Below are 19,912 nucleotides of genomic sequence, written 5' to 3' on the forward strand. Positions count from 1 at the left end.
TTATCAATTTGAATACATACACACTTGAGAATATAGATACAACTATCAATTAACTGCAATTTTAGTGTATATGTGTGTCTATATATATATATGCATATATATGTATGTACATATAAAATACTTTATATATATGAAATCACATGTTAGGTAAGTTAGCATATTCATTAAAATATTGCCCTTTTTAACAATTTTTTTATTATGCTAGTCACCATACAGTACATCATGAGTTTTTGATGTAGTGTTCCATAATTCACTGTTTGCGAATAACACCCAGGGCTCCATGCAATCCGTGCCCTCCTGAATACCCATCACCAGACATTGCCCTTTTTATGTTCACGTTATGTGACGCTACAATACAGACTAGTGGTTTAGCACAAGAACTCTGGAACCAGACCAGGTTCAAAGCTCAGCTTTATTATTTCCTATCTTGTAATGTTTGACAAGTTATTTAACCTCTCTGTTCTCAGTTTCATCATATGTCAGGTATGTAGTACCTACCTTGTCAGGCTGTTAGGAAAAGTAACTGAGTAGAAATGTATGAAGGACTCAGAGCAGTGCCGGGCACATAGTAACCATATGCTGGTGTTAGCTCTTACATTTTTTCCTACATGCTTCACTCTCACCTTTGGCAGGAGGGGTTCTGCCATCACTAGCCTAGCCCTCAGATGCTGCGTTTTACAGTACCTCCCTTTCTAAGTTGTTTGGGATACACAACGTCCACTACTGCCTCTGAAGTTCTTACTCCAAACCACAATATCCATTCACCTAATATTAGAAAAGCTTGATTTGCTATTTGAGAGGTTGTCGGATATCTACAATAAAAATACAGCATGGCTTCAAAAAGTAGCTTTAAAAGCCCTGTTGTTGGTTTTGTTTTTGTTTTTGTTTTGTTTTCTTACAGCATGAGGCACTTGGAACATTCACGTCAAAATCCCAAGAATAAATGCTAAAATGGGGTTAAATGTCCTTGCCTTTTAAAAACCCAATTTGTCTGAAAGCATCCAGTGTTGTTCCAGGCAAATCTGACTTCCCAAGATAGTAATTTATTGTTCTAAGTAAAATAATTGAAATAACAGAAGCAGAATTTGAGGAGGAAACTCATTTATAAGGGATAAAGGATAATTTGGAGGACATATAATTGTCATATTTGGGAAATGGAGTTATATCATTAATATTCAGGGATAGTGAAAATAGATCTTGGGCATTTACACTGGTTTTCACCACAATTATTAGGTTTCATTATGCAACTTGACACCGTAAGTACACAGCTGTCAAATCCCCACCTCATTTGGTGCTGGTGGATATAGCTGAGAGTAGGGGAAACTACCCATGCTCAAACCAGAATTTCCTGACAAAATTCCCCATGACATATTTACTATAAAACAGAGGGTAAAGAAGTCAACTCTAAAATCTAAGCACAATTTCACTGACATCCTAAAAAAAAAAAAAAAAGTTTTCTGTGTTTATGAAGTATGTAAAAGTGTTACTGTGTATTCTAGCATGACTGTCAAACTAATTAGAAGATACCACTCATAATTAAAATGTTGTTGTTGTTGCTGTTGTTATTATTATTATTATTTTGGTCACAAGTTTGGTAACTGACATATTAAGTCCCAGGGATGACTGAGCCACTGTTACAAGCGCACTTCATGTTCTGTCAAGTCTTGACTTGGTTGAGGTTTTCTCCTCCTAATGAATACAATTCAGTGACTTTAACAGAGGTCAGCACAATAGCCAAATACTGCAGTTTGCTTTAATATAACTCTCCGAAGACTGTCCTGAAGTGGGGGGATACGACACCAAAAGAAAAAAAAACAAACACTTTTTCCTCCCAAAAGAGAGGTCTACCTGACTAGCCACAAAATTGACTGCTATTCTCCAAGGTTCTCTGCAGGATGGTTTATACTTCAAAGTCAAACAATGTGGAAGATTTCATCATGTAACTTCACTTTTTTTGCTGGTCTTATTGAGTAAGGGACAGGTGAGGCTAGGTAGGGAGAGACAGGTAGGGGGGCTATGTGACTAGGCTCATGCAGAGGGGTACATGGCTCACAAAATCCCAGATGTGGAGAAATGTTATAGACAAGATGTTAACCAGAGGGAAGGCAACACTAAGCCCCCAGTGACAATCCATTTGGGACCCTTCTCCCTCTACAGAGCTTCTTTTTCTTCCCTTTCTGTTCTCACCTTTGCTTAATAAACTTTCACTTCATTTCACTCTTTTGTGTCTGTGAAATTCATTCTTCAGGTCCATGAGACAAGAACCCTGCAACCCTGCAACATTATCAAGTGGGACAAGGGTTAGCGAAGAAGGAAATCCAGTAAATAGGGTCATTGTTTTCACAGATAGAAGCAGAATTTCAATAACATCTACATCTAACAATTCATTTCTAAGCAGGTAATATTTTATGCTCATAATCTTACATTTTGTTTAAATTTGAGAGTAGTGGAACGCCTGGGTGGGTTTAAGCCTCTGCCTTTGGCTCAGGTCATGATCTCAGGGTCCTGGGATCAAGCAGCTCTCTGCTCAGCGGGGAGCCTGCTTCCCCTCCTCTCTCTGCCTGCCTCTCTGCCTGCTTGTGATCTCTCTCTCTCTGTCAAATGAATAAATAAAATCTTTAAAAAATATTTTGAGGGGCACCTGGGTGGCTCACTGGGTTAAACCCTCTGCCTTCAGCTCAGGTCATGGTCCCAGAGTCCTGGGATCGAGCCCTGCATCAGGCTTTCTGCTCAGCCTGAGGGGGAAGCCTGCTTCTCCCTCTCTCTCTGCCTGCCTCTTTGCCTACTTGTGATCTCTGTCGAATAAATAAATAAAATCTTTAAAAAAATTTGAGAGTAGTATCTCTTTTGATGGGAAGAAATGGAGACATGAGAAGAAACAAGAGACTCAAATTTTCTTTCACCATAAAATCACTAAGTAGATGAATAGATTATTGAATATTGCCAATAACTAGAATCTCAGCTTCATAGGTAATATGTCTTAGAGAGCATAACCATATAGTTTATCAAACTAGGATATTTTTGATAGCAAAAAAAGAGACAATATTAATAATTATTCTGGAGAGAACAGGCATAAAAAGGGACAATGTGGGGGCACCTGGGTGGCTCATTGGTTTAAAGCCTCTGCCTTCGGCTCAGCTCGAACCCCGCATCCCGCTCTCTGCTCAGCAGAGCTCTCTGCTCTCTGCCTGCCTCTCTACCTACTCGTAATCTCTGTCTGTCAAAAAGGGACAATGTGGCTGGCTCCAGCAAATCTGAATACATGGTCATTCTCCCAAGAGTTGTTCAGATGGTACCTACATCAGTAAATTCTAAAATGATTTATAAAAGTTGGTAAATTGAATTATTTGATGAGCTATTTCAGAAATTTCCTGAGGAAATTAGCTGCCCATTCATCTCAAGAGTATACTCATTGGTTCTTCAGTTTGTTATGTCCTTTTCCTATTATTATTTTTGTTTGGAGGGGAGTGTGGAATTTTTTTAATTGGTTGTTTTATTTGTTTCATTATAGTGTATAAGTTGAAAAAAAAAAACACCTTTAACCAGTGAAATTTTATCATTCCTTTAGAAACTGGTCCCAGAGCAATGGCCTGGTTTCTTTTGTAAAGACCACAGGATTTGGGGGCCAGCATATAATGCAAGGGCTCATGATATAAATTTTAATACTATAAGCTCGGAAGACAGTTCTGCTCATTGGCTAATACCATGGCATTCAGAATTAGGATTCCTGCACTTTCAGAAGTGATTTAACACTCCGTGGTTTAACACAGAAGCCAGAACAATCAAAAGGAAAGAATCTACTTGTGCCTCTCTTTAGTTCATAACCTTCAGTGGTTCTGCTTTGTCTTTCAGAACCAAAACAAGAATCCCACAAGACACTCTGTTCCTGGTCCTTACCTGTAGCCCTAGCCTCAACTCCTATGTGGCTCTCCTCCATGGTCTCTCCAAACATCCTGGCTTCATTGAAATCATTTATTTCCAAAGTCTGATTTTATCCAAGAGACATTTCTAGTTGTCACAAGGTGGCAGTGGCGATGCGGGGCTGTGTTACTGGCATCTGGTTGGTACTGGTCAGGGATTTTGCTAAACATCTTACAGCTAGTAAGGCAGCATCCTCTGTCTCCTGCCCCGCCAGAATCATTTAGATAAAAACGTTAATAGTGCAAAGGTTGAAGAACCCTTATCTACACCTTTTCTGACACCATATTTTCCTTAATCCCAGGTCTTGCACACACTATTCCCACTGCCTGAAATATTCATGCTCTTCCCCTCCTCTCTTTCCTCTTTTCTTTAATACATTCCTTTTCACCCTTTGATCATCACCTTTTCGCAGTGGCTTTCCGGATGTTCCGCTCCCGATAAATATTACACTCTTTCAGAGAATTACGTAGGACTTGAGAATATTAGTTACAGCTTTACGTATACTTTTACGTGTTTGATAGCCCCACCCCCAACGAATCGCAGGTGAGCCGTACCATTTAGTTTGCATTCATCATAGTAGTCCCAACAGCTAGTACAGCGAGGTGAGTTGTCCTTTATCACTGCGTTCAATTATTAAATGAACATTTAACAGCCTCACTTACAAAATGAGAAGAATAGAGTAATCATCTCATTAGGTTGTAAGGAGTAAATAATACACATAAATTCTGTAACACTGTGTCTAGATCACACTGAATCCAGAGAGACCGACGCTCTGTAGTTTGTGTAGAGGAGACAGGCTCTACCCGCTCAGTATCGGCGCTTGCACGACCTCTTCCACTCCTCCTGTCTGCAAACGATTTTTCCCTCCTCTAAATAGTTAGCAACAATTGCTGCGCCTGCGCTTTTCTGCCTCTGTCGCGAACCAGGCTACCGGAAGTGTCTTCCTTCTTCTCATTGGCCCGCCACTGGACTGAGTTTGTGGATACTGCGCATGCTCCATAGCAGGTTGGCTCCTCCCCGGCTCCTCCCCGGCTCCACCCCGTGTCCGCCCTGGAGGGGCACAAATCTGCCAACACGCCTGCGCGAACGGGTGCGCCCCGGAAGCAGTTCTTTGGCCCTGTGACACGTAGCAACGGAGCCTGTTCAGGGTCTTAAGCCTTATTGAGGGGTTTTGGGGGGTTGCTGGACCTGCTGACGCCGCTACCGCCGCTTCCCGGTTTGGTGAGTGTCCCCGGCTTGTGGTGCACTGTTCGGCTTCTCTTCAGTCTAGTGCAGCGCGGCTTGGTTCGGCGGTCTTTTCGCTCAGACCCTCACTCCCTTTCAAGCCCTTGCTTTGACGCGACCCCTGTACCTCAGGCGCGGCCTTCCAGGAGTCTGCCCTTTCCCAGAAGGCCCGGGCCTTATTTTGCAAGGAGACAGTCGCATTGTCAGCGGCAGTCTGCCGTGAGGTGAGGAATCGTCTTTGTTGTTGATATTTTAGACCTCCGTGGAACCAGTTCTCCTACGCCCCTTCCTCTAACCATGGCATATCAGCTCGGTGAAGTGGAGGTGTTTTCCCGGCTCTTGGAGATCCTGTGCAACTCCCACCTGGATCTGTCCTCCAAATGCCGTTCCCCCAATTACAGAAGAAATAATTTAGTGCCTTTTAAGGCGTTTTGCTTTGTACCGAAACGAATTCAGTAGGACCTTAGGTGTAAACACTTTTTGCCATTTTTTTTCTTTTTCAGATTATTTGCAATGGCAGGGTTTGATAACTTAAATACGGATTTCTACCAGACGAGTTACAGCATCGATGACCAGTCACAGCCGTCCTATGACTATGGAGGAAGTGGAGGAGCCTATAGCAAGTAACTTGTCAACTTTGACAATATGTAGCCCAGACTGAATGAAAGCCTGTATCCTTATTGTTTGGTTCTGCCTAAAACTGAATGTGTCACCATGTCCCTTGTCAGGAATGTGATTTTTCATAATCTTCCTTCCTCTCGAAAGATCTGTGACACTGGTTTGGGTTTGACAGGATTGCCCTATTTAGAGTTTGGTATCTTCTGTGGTATCTTCAGGTGTGCCCTGAGTGCAAAAGTAGATTGTTAAAGTACTGTGCATCATTTAAGGTAGGGATATTAGCTTCAAGTATCTAGAAGATAACCTAAGTGATTTCTTCTACAGAACCAGTTAAAAATTTGAAATCTTGTGATGACTAGTTTAAGCGTTAAATCAATCCAGATTTCAGACCTTACCAATGTTAATTGAAAGGGCTTAGTGACACTGTTTAGCAGTGTTAGCTCCCTGTTATGAATCATCAGGTGATTTTTTTTTTTTTAATAGCAAGTGATAATCATCTTTATTACTGCTCATGTTGAAACCTTATGGGTAGTACACACAAGTTGCCAGTTGCTGACAGTCCCTGCCAGGGGGGAACTCAAAACCTTTCAGCCCTGAACTGTTGAGAACAAAACAAAACAAAAAAAACCCCAGATTTTTTAATAGTCCCTGGTAGTAGTGGCAGAAATACATTAGCTGATGCTATCCACCAGTCTCCTCTAGGACATAATATTTTTCGTTTCTTAGGACCTTAAAGATAATCTTATCAGTCATTTCCAATACCAGGATGGCTTAACCTTTTTTAGATGGTCCAGGACCCCTTCTGGAATCCTACAAAAATGAGGGACTTCTTTCTGAGATGTAAATGTGCACAAGGAGATGCCCACATAAATATCCATATTACTGCACAGTTGATGTGCCTTCTGATGTTCGTCTATGAACCCTGATTTAAAAACCTCATGAAAGTCTCCCAGGATGAGGGCATGGGAAGGTTTTGTTTTGAATCAATCTGAGAGAAACATGTAGTAGTAGAACATGTTTGAATAAATAAATCTGAATGAAAGTGCCTAAGAATTTAAAAAGCAAAGCAAAAATCAAATTCAGTCTTCAGTATGGTCTGTCTTATATAAGTTGCATTTTTTATACCTTTTGACCCCTTGAGTCTGCTTAATTTGATATATTCTAAGCCCTTTTCCCCCCTAAAACCTAACACATTGAACAGTGGAAGTGAGCATGTGAAAAATACTATAAATCAGTTTTTTCCTTCAGTTAAATTTTCTTATATGCCATCAGGGATTTATCTTCTTTGAACAGTTAATTGGGCAGAATTGGAGAAATCTTGTTGCGAAATCTCCATTCATTTATTTACTTAAGAATGTTTTTTGTTTGTTTTAATCTATGTATGAGAGGAAAGTGAATGGAAGATTGGCCAGAGTGCAAAGGGCTTTGAAAAACCGGTCTCTGTACGCAGTCCTGTTTTTAACCTAATGATGTAAGACCCTGCAGAACTATTAGATTTAGATCATAGCCTCATAGGTTTATTTATCTCTGCCTTTCTTTTCTCCTGTCCCTGTTTGCATCTCTTAAATGTGTGACTTGTCTTTTCATTCCAGATATCATCCTCTCATTTTAGTTTTACATAGGAGCGTTGTTTAGATATTCTTTTGCTAAATATTCTCCCAATTCCATTGCAGCCAGATCATGTGCCAATAACCATTGCTTCAGTATGATGAGGTTTTTTTGTAGTTGCTCATATACCCATTATTGCCAATTAACAAATATGAATTTATAGATGAAGCCTAGGAAAACAGGAAGCTTAATGTATTGGCAGTAATAATTGGGTTTCATTTGTAAGTATCATTTATATATTCTTATAACAACAATAGCAGCAACAAAAAGTAAAAGGCCCTTTGATCTTAATCTGTTGAGTTTTATGATTATCCTATTGGACAGGTCTCACACTCTATGCTAGATATGCCTATAAAATGCCAACTACATATTTTTAAAGTATTTGAAGCCACTATTTTTTCATCTTTGACTTAACTGATAAGAACCTATATAGAATACAATGTTGACTTAGTCTCTAAAGATTGTGTCTACCACACTATATTCTAGTTTAAACCCAGTAGGAGCGAGCCACCAATTTTCCTGACCAGATCCTTCCAGAAAATGAAAACAGTAAAATTCCATGGTGTTGTTTTTCTCACCTTGCATCTTAAAGAAGGAATGATGGTACCACTTCTGAAGCTGTCGTTTGCTTGTAGTAGTTCTATTCCTTACATGACATGAGTCTATATGAACAGTTCTACAGGGTGGACTGCAGACTTCAGAGGATCCTTGAGACCATTCAGGGGGTCTTTTAAGTTTAAAACTATTATTATAACAATATTAAGACACTATCATCTACCTTTTCAGGTGTGTTGACATTTGTACTGATGTTGTAAAAACAATGACTGGCAAAACTGCTAGTATCTGAATATGAGTCAGACAAGGGCATCAGATTGTTCTAGTAATCATTGTATTCTTCATCAACACACACTTTCTGGGGTGTGGAGGGAACCAGTTTATTTGAGGATGCCCTTGATCTGGGGCTGTCAGTCATTAAGTGTCTGCCTTCAACTTGGGTCGTGATCCCAGGGTCCTGGGATTGAGCCTGCATTGGGCTCCCTGTTCGGCGGGAAGCCTGTTCCTCCCTCTCCCACTCCCCTGCTTGTATTCCCTCTCTTGCTGTGCCTCTTTATGTCAAATACATAAATAATTTTTTTAAAAGGATGCCCTTGATGAAGCAGAAAAATTATGCTGCTATTAAATCCTAACCCTTTAGTACCCATACATTAAAAATATTCTCTATGTCAAAATGGAAATGTCACAAAGGACCTCTTGTTCATACTGAAGTACAGTGATTCTCTCGAGGAAAAGCCCCTGTGCATTTTGAATCATAGGCTGTATCAGCTGCTCTCCATGAAAACCATTTTTATTGGAAAGCACATCCTGATAGACAAACTATGGTTATTTAGACTTGAGTACTGGGCAGATATTTTCTCAAAGATGAAATAATGAGCTTCTTACTCAAGAAAGAAAACTGACAGCCTGTGTAGCCAGTGGTTAAATTCAAATTTTCAGGTAAAAATGAGGATTTGGGAAAACTGTCCATTACTATAAACTTTTCACCTTTCCAGAATTAACCATTTTTCTGATGAAATCATTGGTGACATTAACAAAGGTGATTTTCCTGTGTTTATACTTGATATATATGTTTTTCTATTAAACATGTCAATGTTTGGAAGAGCTGAATCACCCACACTAATATTTTCTAAGCAGTGAATGTTAAAAAATCATACATAAGTAAAGCAAGTATCCATTCATAAGGCAAGACAGATGAGTGTATTCTAGTATAAAGTTTATTAGTATTGTTCCATTTTCTATGTTGCAACTTAAGTTTAAAAAACTACCACTTTGAGTAATCTGAAAAGGTTGTTAAATAATTTTCCAGCTGTTTGTCTGCAACACTAGATTTTCTTAAGCTATTTCAACTAAAATTAAATGCAAAAACAGATAAGAACAGTGTTTTCTTTTTTTTTCTTTTAAAGATTTTATTTATTTATTTGACGGGCAGAGGTCACAAATAGACCGAAAGGCAGGCAGATAGAGAGAGAGGTGGAAGCAGGCTCCCTGCTGAGCAGAGAGCTCATGTGGGGCTCGATCCCAGGACCCTGGGATCATGACCTGAGCCGAAAGCAGAGGCTTTAAACCACTGAGCCACCCAGGTGCCCAAAGAACAGTATTTTCTTCTTAAGATTTTTTTTGGTTTTTTTTTTTTTTTTTTTTTTTTGATAGACAAAGATGACAAGTAGGCAGAGAAGTAGGCAGAGAGGGAGGAGGTAGTAGGCTCCCTGCTGAGCAGAGAGCCCGATGCAGGGCTCGATCCCAGAACCCTGGGATCATGACCTGAGCCGAAGGCAGAGGCTTTAACCCACTGAGACACCCAGCTGCCCAAAGAACAGTATTTTTTATTAAACCAGATGTTAATGAGATTGTCAAAAATACAATGCAGTGCCACTTTTCTCACTAATTTTTATAGTACTTTTTCATAAAAATTTATGCTGATATGTAACTGGTTTATTATTACTTTGAATCAATATTTTAAACATTTCTGTTTTAATTTCTAATGTGATAAATAATGACAGATACATCCACATAAATAAAAAAAAATCTTTGGGTTTCCCAATAATAAATTTTAAGTGTATAAGGGGATTCTAAGAGCAGAAAGTTTGAGAACCACTCATTCTTTTTGGTTTTCCTGTTGTACACACATTCATATCCGGCCTGTCTCTTTTTTTGAGGGAGAGATAATAAGATACAGTCTGTTTATGCAGATTGTAGAAGGCTCCTATATGGAGCCTTTCTAGCTGGTTCATAAACTCAGAGGTAGATTATGATATATTCTAACAGATCATCCAAACAGCATATTATACTAAATAAAAAAATATTGATTCTTGTCCTAGTTCATTTCAGCCATCTAGTCCTGTTGCTTGTGTGTGTGTGTGTGTCTATGTGTAAATAATTGGAAATCAACATATTTGCATATAAAAATGATAGGGGAAGCGTATATATGGAAAAAAGATACTATAGTTCTGTCCATAAGGTAGGATTTGGGGGTGATTTTTATTATAATTGGTAAGAGTTAGCCACTGGAATCAAAGTCTAGCTTTGCATCCTGCCCCACAGAGGGAAATCATTTTCACCCAGATAGCAGTTTCTACATCTTTAGGCTGGGAAGGATGATAAAATAAACCTCCTAAAGTGGTAGTGAGGTAATAGGATATAATTCACATTAAACACTTGAAACAGTAATGTTCAAATAGGTTATATGTATTTTTGGAAATTTTTAGTAGTTAATATGTAACTATATATTATATATAACATTTTAGAATGAATTAATTTTAATAAGTAGTAAATATACAACATTTTTAAAGGTGTAGAAGTTTTTAATATGAAAATTAAGTCTTCCACTTCCCCTTGCTTCCAGGTCCTTTTACCTATATAATTATATGTGTTATACTATATTACATTATACCTAAACCTATGTAATTGTATGTATTATACTTAATGTTTGTATATGTATATAAAATACATATATATACAAATATATACATACAGATATATTCTAAAAAGTGCCATCACAGTGGTACATACAGTGAATACTGTTCTGAACATTGGGTGTTTTTCGATTCTGCCCACTGAATATTTTTTTGATTATCATTCCTTATTAGTACCCATAAAAGTACCTCATTCCTTATAACAGTAGTAATCTATGCCCCTATTACAATATATTTACTAGTAACTGTATTGTTTTTTATCTTTTGCTATTAAAATAGTGTTTCATCAAAGTCTATATTACTATATAGCCAGAAAAATGAATAGCATTTTTTTAAGCTTGGATTGGATTAGTGTGATAATTAAATCTTCAGAGTCCCATTGGGCTCTCCAGAGGGCTGTGTGTAGTTGAAATTTTGCTATTGCTTAGATATGCTTTTAATCAAGATGTTCAGTTAATTTAAAAATTAGATTTAATTTTAAAATTTCAATATTCATGGCAGTCATTAGATTTTATATTTGTCAATAGGGAACTATAAAATTTTTAAGTGTGATTAAACTAAAGGATCTTTAAGGCTTCTCATTTCTTTTCAAAAATATCTTTGAAAATAATTACTTTACTTCTGTATTTGTTACTGTGTAATGAGATTAGTCCATTGATAGGTAAGCCATATTTTTTCCCAGAACATAATAAAACAGATTTTATGGGTGTTTTTTTTTTAAGAGTTTGTTTATTTCTTTGACAGACAGAGATCACAAGTAGGCAGAGAGGCAGGCAGAGAGAGCAGAGAAGCAGGCTCCCTGCTGAGCAGGGAGCCCAATGCAGGGCTCTATCCCAGGACCTTGAGATCATGACCTGAGACGAAGGCAGAGGCTTAACCCACTGAGCCACCCAGGCGCTCTGATAAAACATGTTTTTAAAGATACTGCTTCAGCATCCTTCTTTTCCCTGTTGTTTTCATCATTAAAATAGCCTTGGTAAAGCCTCTTTTTCTACAATGCAGGATTTACTATAGTACATATCAAATGAGACAGTAGTTGTACACCTACTTTGAAAACTTAAAAGTGCTATTCAAATACAAGGTGTACAATGCAATAATGTTTTGTTATATTTAGAAAGCTTTCACAGAAAGAGGCTTGAATTTTTTCCCTATGTATTCGAAAGTGGTCATGGTTTGTGAAGAGATTTACCCACTTGCAAAAAATAACATCCTACAAAGAGTCAGGAAGAATTATTACATTCGATAGAGATCCAAACTACAGTGGAAAATTACATAGCATGTAGTACAGCCTGTCATGTTATGTTTTCATTTGTAGTCTTAGGCATCAATTGTATTTCACAGTTATCTTCATATTACATATATTTACTGAAGGGGGAGAAATAGATAAAATTCTTAAGTTTTCATTTGTTGACCACCTAATGTTTAAAAGTTTCATAGTTTGTAAAATGCTTAAGCACTGTGTAAGTGTTGGTGTCATTAGAAAGATTATCTAAAAAAACACAGCTTAACATTGTAGATAATAAGATCATTTTAGTTATAATTTCAGCACCATTTATGAAAACTGGCAAAGTAGCTATTCTAGGGAATTGTATGACTATGACTCTGTAGCTCTCAGAGATACCACTGTTGACGTAATTCTGAGAAATGTAACTTTGATTTACAGACAGTATGCTAGCTATGACTACTCGCAGCAAGGCCGATTTGTCCCTCCAGACATGATGCAGCCACAACAGCCATACACTGGGCAGATTTTTCAGCCTACTCAGGCGTATACTCCAGCGACACCTCAGCCATTCTATGGAAATAACTTTGAGGATGAGCCACCTTTATTAGAAGGTAGGATTGGTTGCAACAGTTCATAGTATTTTGTAGTGTCCATCTGGTCAGTGAAAATAGATCTTAGTTTGGAGAACTTGTCCTTTCCTTTAAAAGAATGATGGTACAGAAAAAAATAGATATGAAACCATATTGAGGTACAGAAAAAAACAGATATGAAACCACACTGAGCCATAGGGGACCAGAGTTTTTAATAGATCTCTATAAAGTGATAATTATGTTAGTATTTGAGCATTGACTTTGACTTCACATTAATGATTAAATTCTGTCAGTGGAAGAAATGAAAGGAAATAACATGGTAGTGATTATTTTACATGGAAGAAGCTGGCAAAACCAGTAATATCACTGAAAAGAATAGCATTTTTCAAACTATTCTAAAACCCATAAAGCAGTAGTTCTGTACATTTTGAGGGGGGTTGGATACCCTTTCAAAGTCTAATGAGAGTTATGAATACTCTTCTCAGAAGAAATGCACAGTTGTGCATAGAAACATAGTTTCATATACAATTTCATAGCATCTCCAGGTATGTAGAGAACCCCTTACTGTTAATGCTGTCCATATATTCTTTGTTATGCAGTCATAGCTGAGAATGTCTTGTTTTTTTCATATCCATACACTTTTCCAGTACCAAACCAGAAATAGGATATTTGTGGAGTAAACCCCATAGTGAGTGAAGACTGGTATTGAAGAATTATCAAAATGTCTCATATTGCTAGATTCTCTTTTGATAATGAGTGCTTCATTTTTTCTCCAGTTGCCTCATGGATTCAGGTAAACTAAAGGTGTGTCACAAATCCTAATGGACTGTCTTACTTTCTTTTCCTTTAGAATTAGGTATCAATTTTGACCACATCTGGCAAAAAACACTAACAGTGTTACATCCATTAAAAGTAGCAGACGGTAGCATCATGAATGAGACTGATTTGGCAGGACCGATGGTTTTTTGCCTTGCCTTTGGAGCCACATTGTTACTGGTAAGATTTCAGTTTGAACTCTATGTGTGAGATTAGAAAACGGTCTCTCAATGTCCCACCAGGAGCCATTTTTGAGACTCTGTTTATATATCAGATCTTGAATGTATTTTGAGTGGTATTAGGTTGTTGGAATATTATGTACCCATTCATCAATTCTCCACTGATAATAAATGTCATATAATTAGAAATAATTTTTTGTTTGAAGAAAAGGTCTAATTATTAGGGGAAAGAAACAATAACGTGTGGCTTTAGTCCATCATCAAAATTCCTTATTTTTAGAAATTGACATTTTTTAGCCTGTTGCTCTTTTACTTCTGTATTTTAATGATAGCTTTTTTTATTTTTTAAAATCTGTGGACTTTGTGCATTGTTCTGTTATTATAGTGGTTTTGGTTACTTTCCTATATATTAACTTCTAATGAATCGGAACATTAAAGGACAAGATGTTTTAACTGCCTATCTCCTACTTCCGAATGTTAAAGTATATTGGAAATGAATAGTTGTAAAGATAATTTGCTAATATATGTTGTATTTTATCTTACGTCTCTGAATTAGAAAAGATAAATGATGTAATGGATAGAAGATGGGATTTTTTTTTTTTATTAAAGATTTTATTTATTTATTTGACAGAGAGAGAACACAAGTAGGCAAGAGGCAGGCAGAGAGAGAGGGGAAGCAGGCCCCCCACTGAGCAGAGAGCCTGATGCAGGGCTCAGTCCCAGGACCTTGAGATCATAACTGGAGCTGAACGCAGAGGCTTAACCCACTGAGCCACCCAGGTGCCCCAGAAGATGGGATTTTTAGTCAGGAAATCTGGGCATTAGTTCAGTGCTCCTGCTCTGTCCTGGAGCAAGCTGTTTTCGTCTTTTTGCTTCCTCTTATAATTTTGTGATTCCCACCTCACAAGATTGTTTACAGATTAACCAAGACAGTTTAAATGGGAACACTGAAAAATTTTAAAGTGCTGTATGAGGTTTTATTATTACTACTTTAGTGAATTCGTTGGTGAACAAGGCTGAACCTTTTGAAACTTCTACACTCTTACATATTTATAAATACTGAGTCTAACAAAAATGGCAAGAATATTTTCATGTAACATAGTTTTTAGAGGCATTCTCATAATTGAGTTTTGTATGTCCAGAATCTAACAAACCAGGGAGTTCTTGAAATCTTCTCTGTGGACTGATTTTCATCACAGTATGACCTGAATACAATGTTTGTTCATATATCTTGACTGAGAGTGCTATGACAGCAATTTACCTAACTTATACTGTCTTAAGTCTCTTCAGTCATATCTTTAACAAGAGCATAATTGGAGCGCCTGGGTGGCTCAGCTGGTTGAGCGACTGCCTTCGGCTCGGGTCATGATCCCGGACTTCCAGGATCGAGTCCCGCATCGGGCTCCCAGCTCCTTGGGGAGTCTGCTTTTCCCTCTGACCTCCTCTCTCATGCTCTCTCTCACTCATTCTCCCTCAAATAAATAAAAAAAAATCTTAAAAAAAAAAAAAAAACAAGAGCATAATTAAGTTTTCTTTTGATTTTGTTGTTGTTGTTTGCTTGTTTGTCAAAAGACTTTATAAATCCACCAACAATTTGGAAAAATAATGAAAGAAAAATGTATCTTCCATTATGTTTCTCTTGCATGTTAATCAGTTTTCTCCTCCCCTCCCCATAGAACCACTGTGTCCTGCTAATCCTGCCTTCCTTTCACTTAGCTCCTTTAACAGCCATATAAATGAATGGTGAAATTGTTGCTGCTGTTACAAAGATTGCGACTACATCCTCCAATGAGAACAAATTGCTTTGGGGCAATTTTGTTCGTCTTAGGTGCTTTCAAGTGATGTTAGATATTGTCCAAACATTCTGCAGGGGTTTCCGTCTTGTCTCTGTAGTTTATTTGCTTAAAATGAGCTTAATTTCTTTTTAGAAATCTACTAATTAAAGGTGATTGTACCATGATTTTGTATCTTTATTTGCTGAATTGCTTGAATACTAACTGGAAAAAGAAAAACCAAATATCTGTGTATTGGGAAATAGATACTTAAAATTTCTTGAGAAAGATATAAAAGCCAATCTGTGTTTTACTATTCTGCATAAAGAATCGTTGCCTCTACAGATTTTGATGCTCACAAATTGAGTATTTTCTTACGTATACCATTTTAGGTGAAATAAGACCAAAAAGAATTTCCTTTCTTCCTTTTAACGTATAATCTCTTCTTTACCCACAGGCTGGCAAAATCCAATTTGGCTATGTATATGGGATCAGTGCAATTGGATGTCTAGGAATGTTTTGTTTACTAAACTTAATGAGTATGACAGGTGTTTCATTTGGGTGTGTGGCAAGTGTCCTTGGATATTGTCTTCTTCCCATGATCCTACTTTCCAGCTTTGCAGTGATATTTTCTTTGCAGTAAGTACTGAATTTTTATTTTGGGGATTGATTGACCAATTATCTGTAATAGGATTAATCTCACATAACTGAGATATCTCACATATCTCAGTTTAACATAAATCACTGATTCAGCAAACATGAGATATAGGCCCTGTTGTGAATGAGGACTGTACTACATGCTTTTCAGTGGTGAGCAGTGGAACTGAGAATAAATTTTAAAATCTTTTATACGATCTCTGCTTTTATTTGTAATAAAGAATTTGACTTTTGTGTTTATTTACCAGTGTCAGTAAACAAACTGAACAGTGGTGATTGTTAGCTAAAATATTACATGAAAAGATCAAGTTGTTAAAATGTTACTTACCATCTTTGATATTTTTTAGACTATATCTCATTTCTTAAAGATGTTGGGCATATGCTAAGTGAGTGAGTAATAAACACATACTCTGTGTTTGGCAGCTTTTAACTGGAAATGAAACATTCTTTTTATGGGAAGAGGCTGTTGTTACTAGCCTGCCATGTTCTCAGATGTGCTTCTAAGCGGTTTAAGTATTAATTGTTAAAAAATGTTTTAGGTAAGGTTAAAAAGAAAGCTGTAAATTCCTGCTGATTAAATTCTTTGTTCATGGCCAGTATGCAGATTCTCTCTCAATTGTTCCGACTCCTCCTTGTGGCTACTGCCAGGCACAACCAACCGTGCGCTGTTTTTGCGCTTAAAAGTTAAAGGAGAGGTTGAGGGGAAGAACAGGTATCAGCTGTCTGATGCTAGAGATCTGACAAGATGATGGCTTCACAGTATTCTTGCTTTGTGTAAAAATGCTTTAGATTTTTAGTGTAGAAACTGTTTCACTCTTTTCATTTGTGGAGATTGGCACATATATATTTGAATTTTACAAAAGAGATTTTCTACCAAAGCAGTATTTTCTAATCAGGGCAATTTTGCTCTTAGGGTACATTAGGCAGTGTCTGGAGATAATTTTGGCTTCCGTAACTGTGGGGCGTACAGAGTACTACTGGTACCTCATGGCCGAAGGTAGAACAGCCTAACGGTGAACAGCCCTTCCCAACAGAAGTGCATCCATCCAGGTGTCAGTAATACCAAAGTTGAGAGAAATCTAGCTCTTATGCTAACAGGAGCAAAATGTAATTATAAATGAGCTTTTTCTCACCTCATTGGATGTGGATGTGAATGATTGAGCATTATTAAATTCACTGTGAGGTACATTATTTTAACATTTGAAAAAAAATCTCAATCATTTCTGCAAATTTGTGCAATGTGGATTTAAAATGCCTTTTTTTTTTTTTTTAAGAATTGGTTATTGTTGTATTCTTACATAACTAATCTCATCTACTGCCTTTTTCCCTCCTCCCCCTGTTTCTCCTTGTCGGTTACAGAGGAATGGTAGGAATCATTCTCACTGCTGGAATTATTGGATGGTGTAGTTTTTCTGCATCCAAAATTTTTATTTCTGCATTAGCCATGGAAGGACAGCAACTTCTAGTAGCATATCCTTGTGCTTTGTTATATGGAGTCTTTGCCCTGATTTCTGTTTTTTGAACTGAATTTATCTGGCATGTGGACATCATTGGGCCAAAAAGGACTTGAACTCTTAAATTGGACCAGCGAACTGCTACAGTGCAACTCTCATGCAGACCTAACATTTGACTGTTGGAGCAATGGAAGTAAATATGTATCTTCTGTTCATTTTTATAGAACTTTTGAATACTATGTTGGATTTATCTGCAGTATGACTAGCTTTAAGTATTTGTGCTTATACAGATAAGATTAAGAAGTGCTATTTCCTGTTCCTGCAACCTTTGAAAAACAAATTTTTTCCTTGCAAATTATATTAAAATGTTTTTAATAGATTTTTATCAACTGTGGGAAACTAACCACATAATAATCTTTCTTAGAAACAATCCAGTCATAGTTAAGAAGACACGAGATGTATTGCAGAAATATTTTTCCAAGGGATTAGGAAAGAAAAATTGCCTATATTCTCAAGTTAGTTGCACTTGGAGCAAAAAAGTGATCCCAAAGTAGAATTTTTATAAGTTTGCACTTCCAAAATTTGACATTCCTTTAGATTATCTCATGGAGTTTTTGCTAAAATTCAAAGAGACAAGAAGTTCATAGTCTACTTTATTGTAGACAAGAAATGTGAACACCTGTTAAGGTAAGCATTAACTAAATCGTAGTGACCCAGGCTGGCTACATTTATGTTCATTGTTGGATCTTCATATTTCCTAGAAAATCACTAACCTTTTTTGAAAAAAATATTTAAAATGTCACAATTTCAGTACTGCAGTTACCAATGTAAAATGCATTTGATGCTTAGTAATTAAAATTTTCCCAATTTTAACTGCTGTTGAGTTGATTTTTACTGTTTTTGTTATCGCATTTTCTTTAACTAGTTTTAACTTGTATTCCTGGTTTAGCCTGAGTTTTAAGAACAGAAATTTTTTAGTATAAAATTAGAGAAAAAAAAAAAGAGATTAGGTGAAAGGCAATTTGAGTTACAATATTATTTCCTTGTATTAAATTTGTTTGGCTAATGTCATGCTCTCTTGTCAGAGAATCTGTGGGAAAATGCTGTATCTTGTATTTTGATCATTGGGTTTTTCTGAAAAAACTGCCTCTGATTTTGGACAAGCTCAGTTACACTTATGAGAAAGGTGCCCTGTGGGGAGGCAAATGTTGCCCTCTTTTTTTTGGGGGGGGAGACTTTTAGACTAATTAAAAAAACAAACTGATGTTTATTGTTGGTTTTAAAAGGTAGTGTTCAATCAAAAGAGGAGGTTACGTTAATAAAACATATTTCTTATAAGATCATGATTTTTAATCTCTGGAATCATATAAACTCATTTTTCTTCATTAATACTTAATCTAGGAATAATCGCAGTAATAATTTGTTTCTGGCTGGGTTTTCAAACTTACCAAAGTGTTTTAGAATATTTCTTACTGTAATCCATGGATAGTATCTTTTTTGCCTCTTTCAGTTCAGTTTTTATAAATACTGCTCTTGTTAAGGCAGATATAATGAGTGCCTTCTGTTAATATCCAATTGTTCCTAATGAACAGGGTAGATGATGCTTTGGGAATTAAATTTTCTCACTGTTGAATAATCTCAGACCATTAGTCTTCAGTCAGATTCCCCAAATTGTTTTCTTATTTATTGCTTCTTCTACCCCCAAGATGATAATTTCTAATTTAAATCAATGTTGAGAGATTTTGGTTGTTATTTGTCTTAGTTAACTCCAAAGTGATTGGGTACAAAACCATCTTATATAAACAGTTACTCTATCAAAAACAGCTATATAGTAGAGTTGCATTTAATGCAAGAGGTTAGTTTTAGAGTTGCTTGATATCTGAAGAGTCATGTATAGCCAAAGTCTCCCTTCTTAAAGTTTTCTTATGGGCACCTGGGTGGCTCAGTGGGTTAAGCCTCTGCCTTCAGTTCAGGACGAGATCTCAGGGTCTTGGGATTGAGCTCCACATCAGGCTCTCTGCTCAGCAGGGAGCCTGCTCCCCCCACCCCACCCTCCCCTCCTCTGCCTGCTGCTCTGCCTACTTGTGATCTCTCTGTCAAATAAATAAATAAAATCTTTTTAAAAAAAAATACAGTGTATATAGCCATATTTATGCATACTTTAAAAGCTGAAAAACTTATTTCAAAAAGTTATATATGCTGACTTTTTTCTCTGGCATTGTAGTAGATTTTTGTTTCCTCAATGAAGTTCCAGGAAGAGCATCTAGCTAGGGTCCATTTTGTACCCAAAACATACATGTAACATTAAATATGAGAGATAAGTCAGTATAGCTACAAGCTCACTTATTGTGATTGTCTCTGAGTAACAAACTCACTAT

General features: G+C 37.0%; 2 protein-coding genes across 3 annotated transcripts in view; one reads left to right on the plus strand and one right to left on the minus strand.

The window, feature by feature from the left end:
* The window catches only part of KCTD16 (potassium channel tetramerization domain containing 16), a 317,274-nt gene extending 312,509 nt beyond the window's left edge, over nt 1-4,765 (minus strand). The window contains exon 1 of the mRNA XM_082726067.1: nt 4,476-4,765. The gene's annotated coding sequence lies outside the window, so the exon portion shown is untranslated. The remainder of the gene's footprint in view (nt 1-4,475) is intronic.
* Nucleotides 4,766-4,964: 199 nt separating this feature from the next.
* On the plus strand, nt 4,965-18,872 carry YIPF5 (Yip1 domain family member 5). 2 transcript variants are annotated; one of them, XM_082726069.1, is made up of 6 exons: nt 4,965-5,142; nt 5,649-5,768; nt 12,505-12,677; nt 13,507-13,652; nt 15,881-16,062; nt 17,440-18,872. In XM_082726069.1, the coding sequence occupies exons 2-6, from the start codon at nt 5,659-5,661 to the stop codon at nt 17,600-17,602; spliced, it is 774 nt and encodes a 257-aa protein (XP_082582195.1). In that variant the 5' UTR covers nt 4,965-5,142; nt 5,649-5,658; the 3' UTR covers nt 17,603-18,872. The 2 variants fall into 2 exon arrangements, with proteins under 2 accessions (XP_082582195.1, XP_082582196.1); XM_082726070.1 differs by having other exon boundaries at nt 5,005-5,369.
* The last annotated feature ends 1,040 nt before the right edge of the window (nt 18,873-19,912 follow it).

This window comes from Mustela nivalis (genome assembly GCF_964662115.1).
Source record: "Mustela nivalis genome assembly, chromosome: 3".
NCBI lineage: Eukaryota > Metazoa > Chordata > Mammalia > Carnivora > Mustelidae > Mustela > Mustela nivalis.

Coding starts and splice junctions, on each gene's coding strand:
- YIPF5 (XM_082726069.1), top strand. CDS start 5,659: ATGGCAGGGTTTGATAACTTAAATACGGATTTCTACCAGACGAGTTAC. Junction 5,769..12,504: donor AGTGGAGGAGCCTATAGCAA/GTAACTTGTCAA, acceptor TTTGATTTACAG/ACAGTATGCTAGCTATGACT. Junction 13,653..15,880: donor TTGGAGCCACATTGTTACTG/GTAAGATTTCAG, acceptor CTTTACCCACAG/GCTGGCAAAATCCAATTTGG.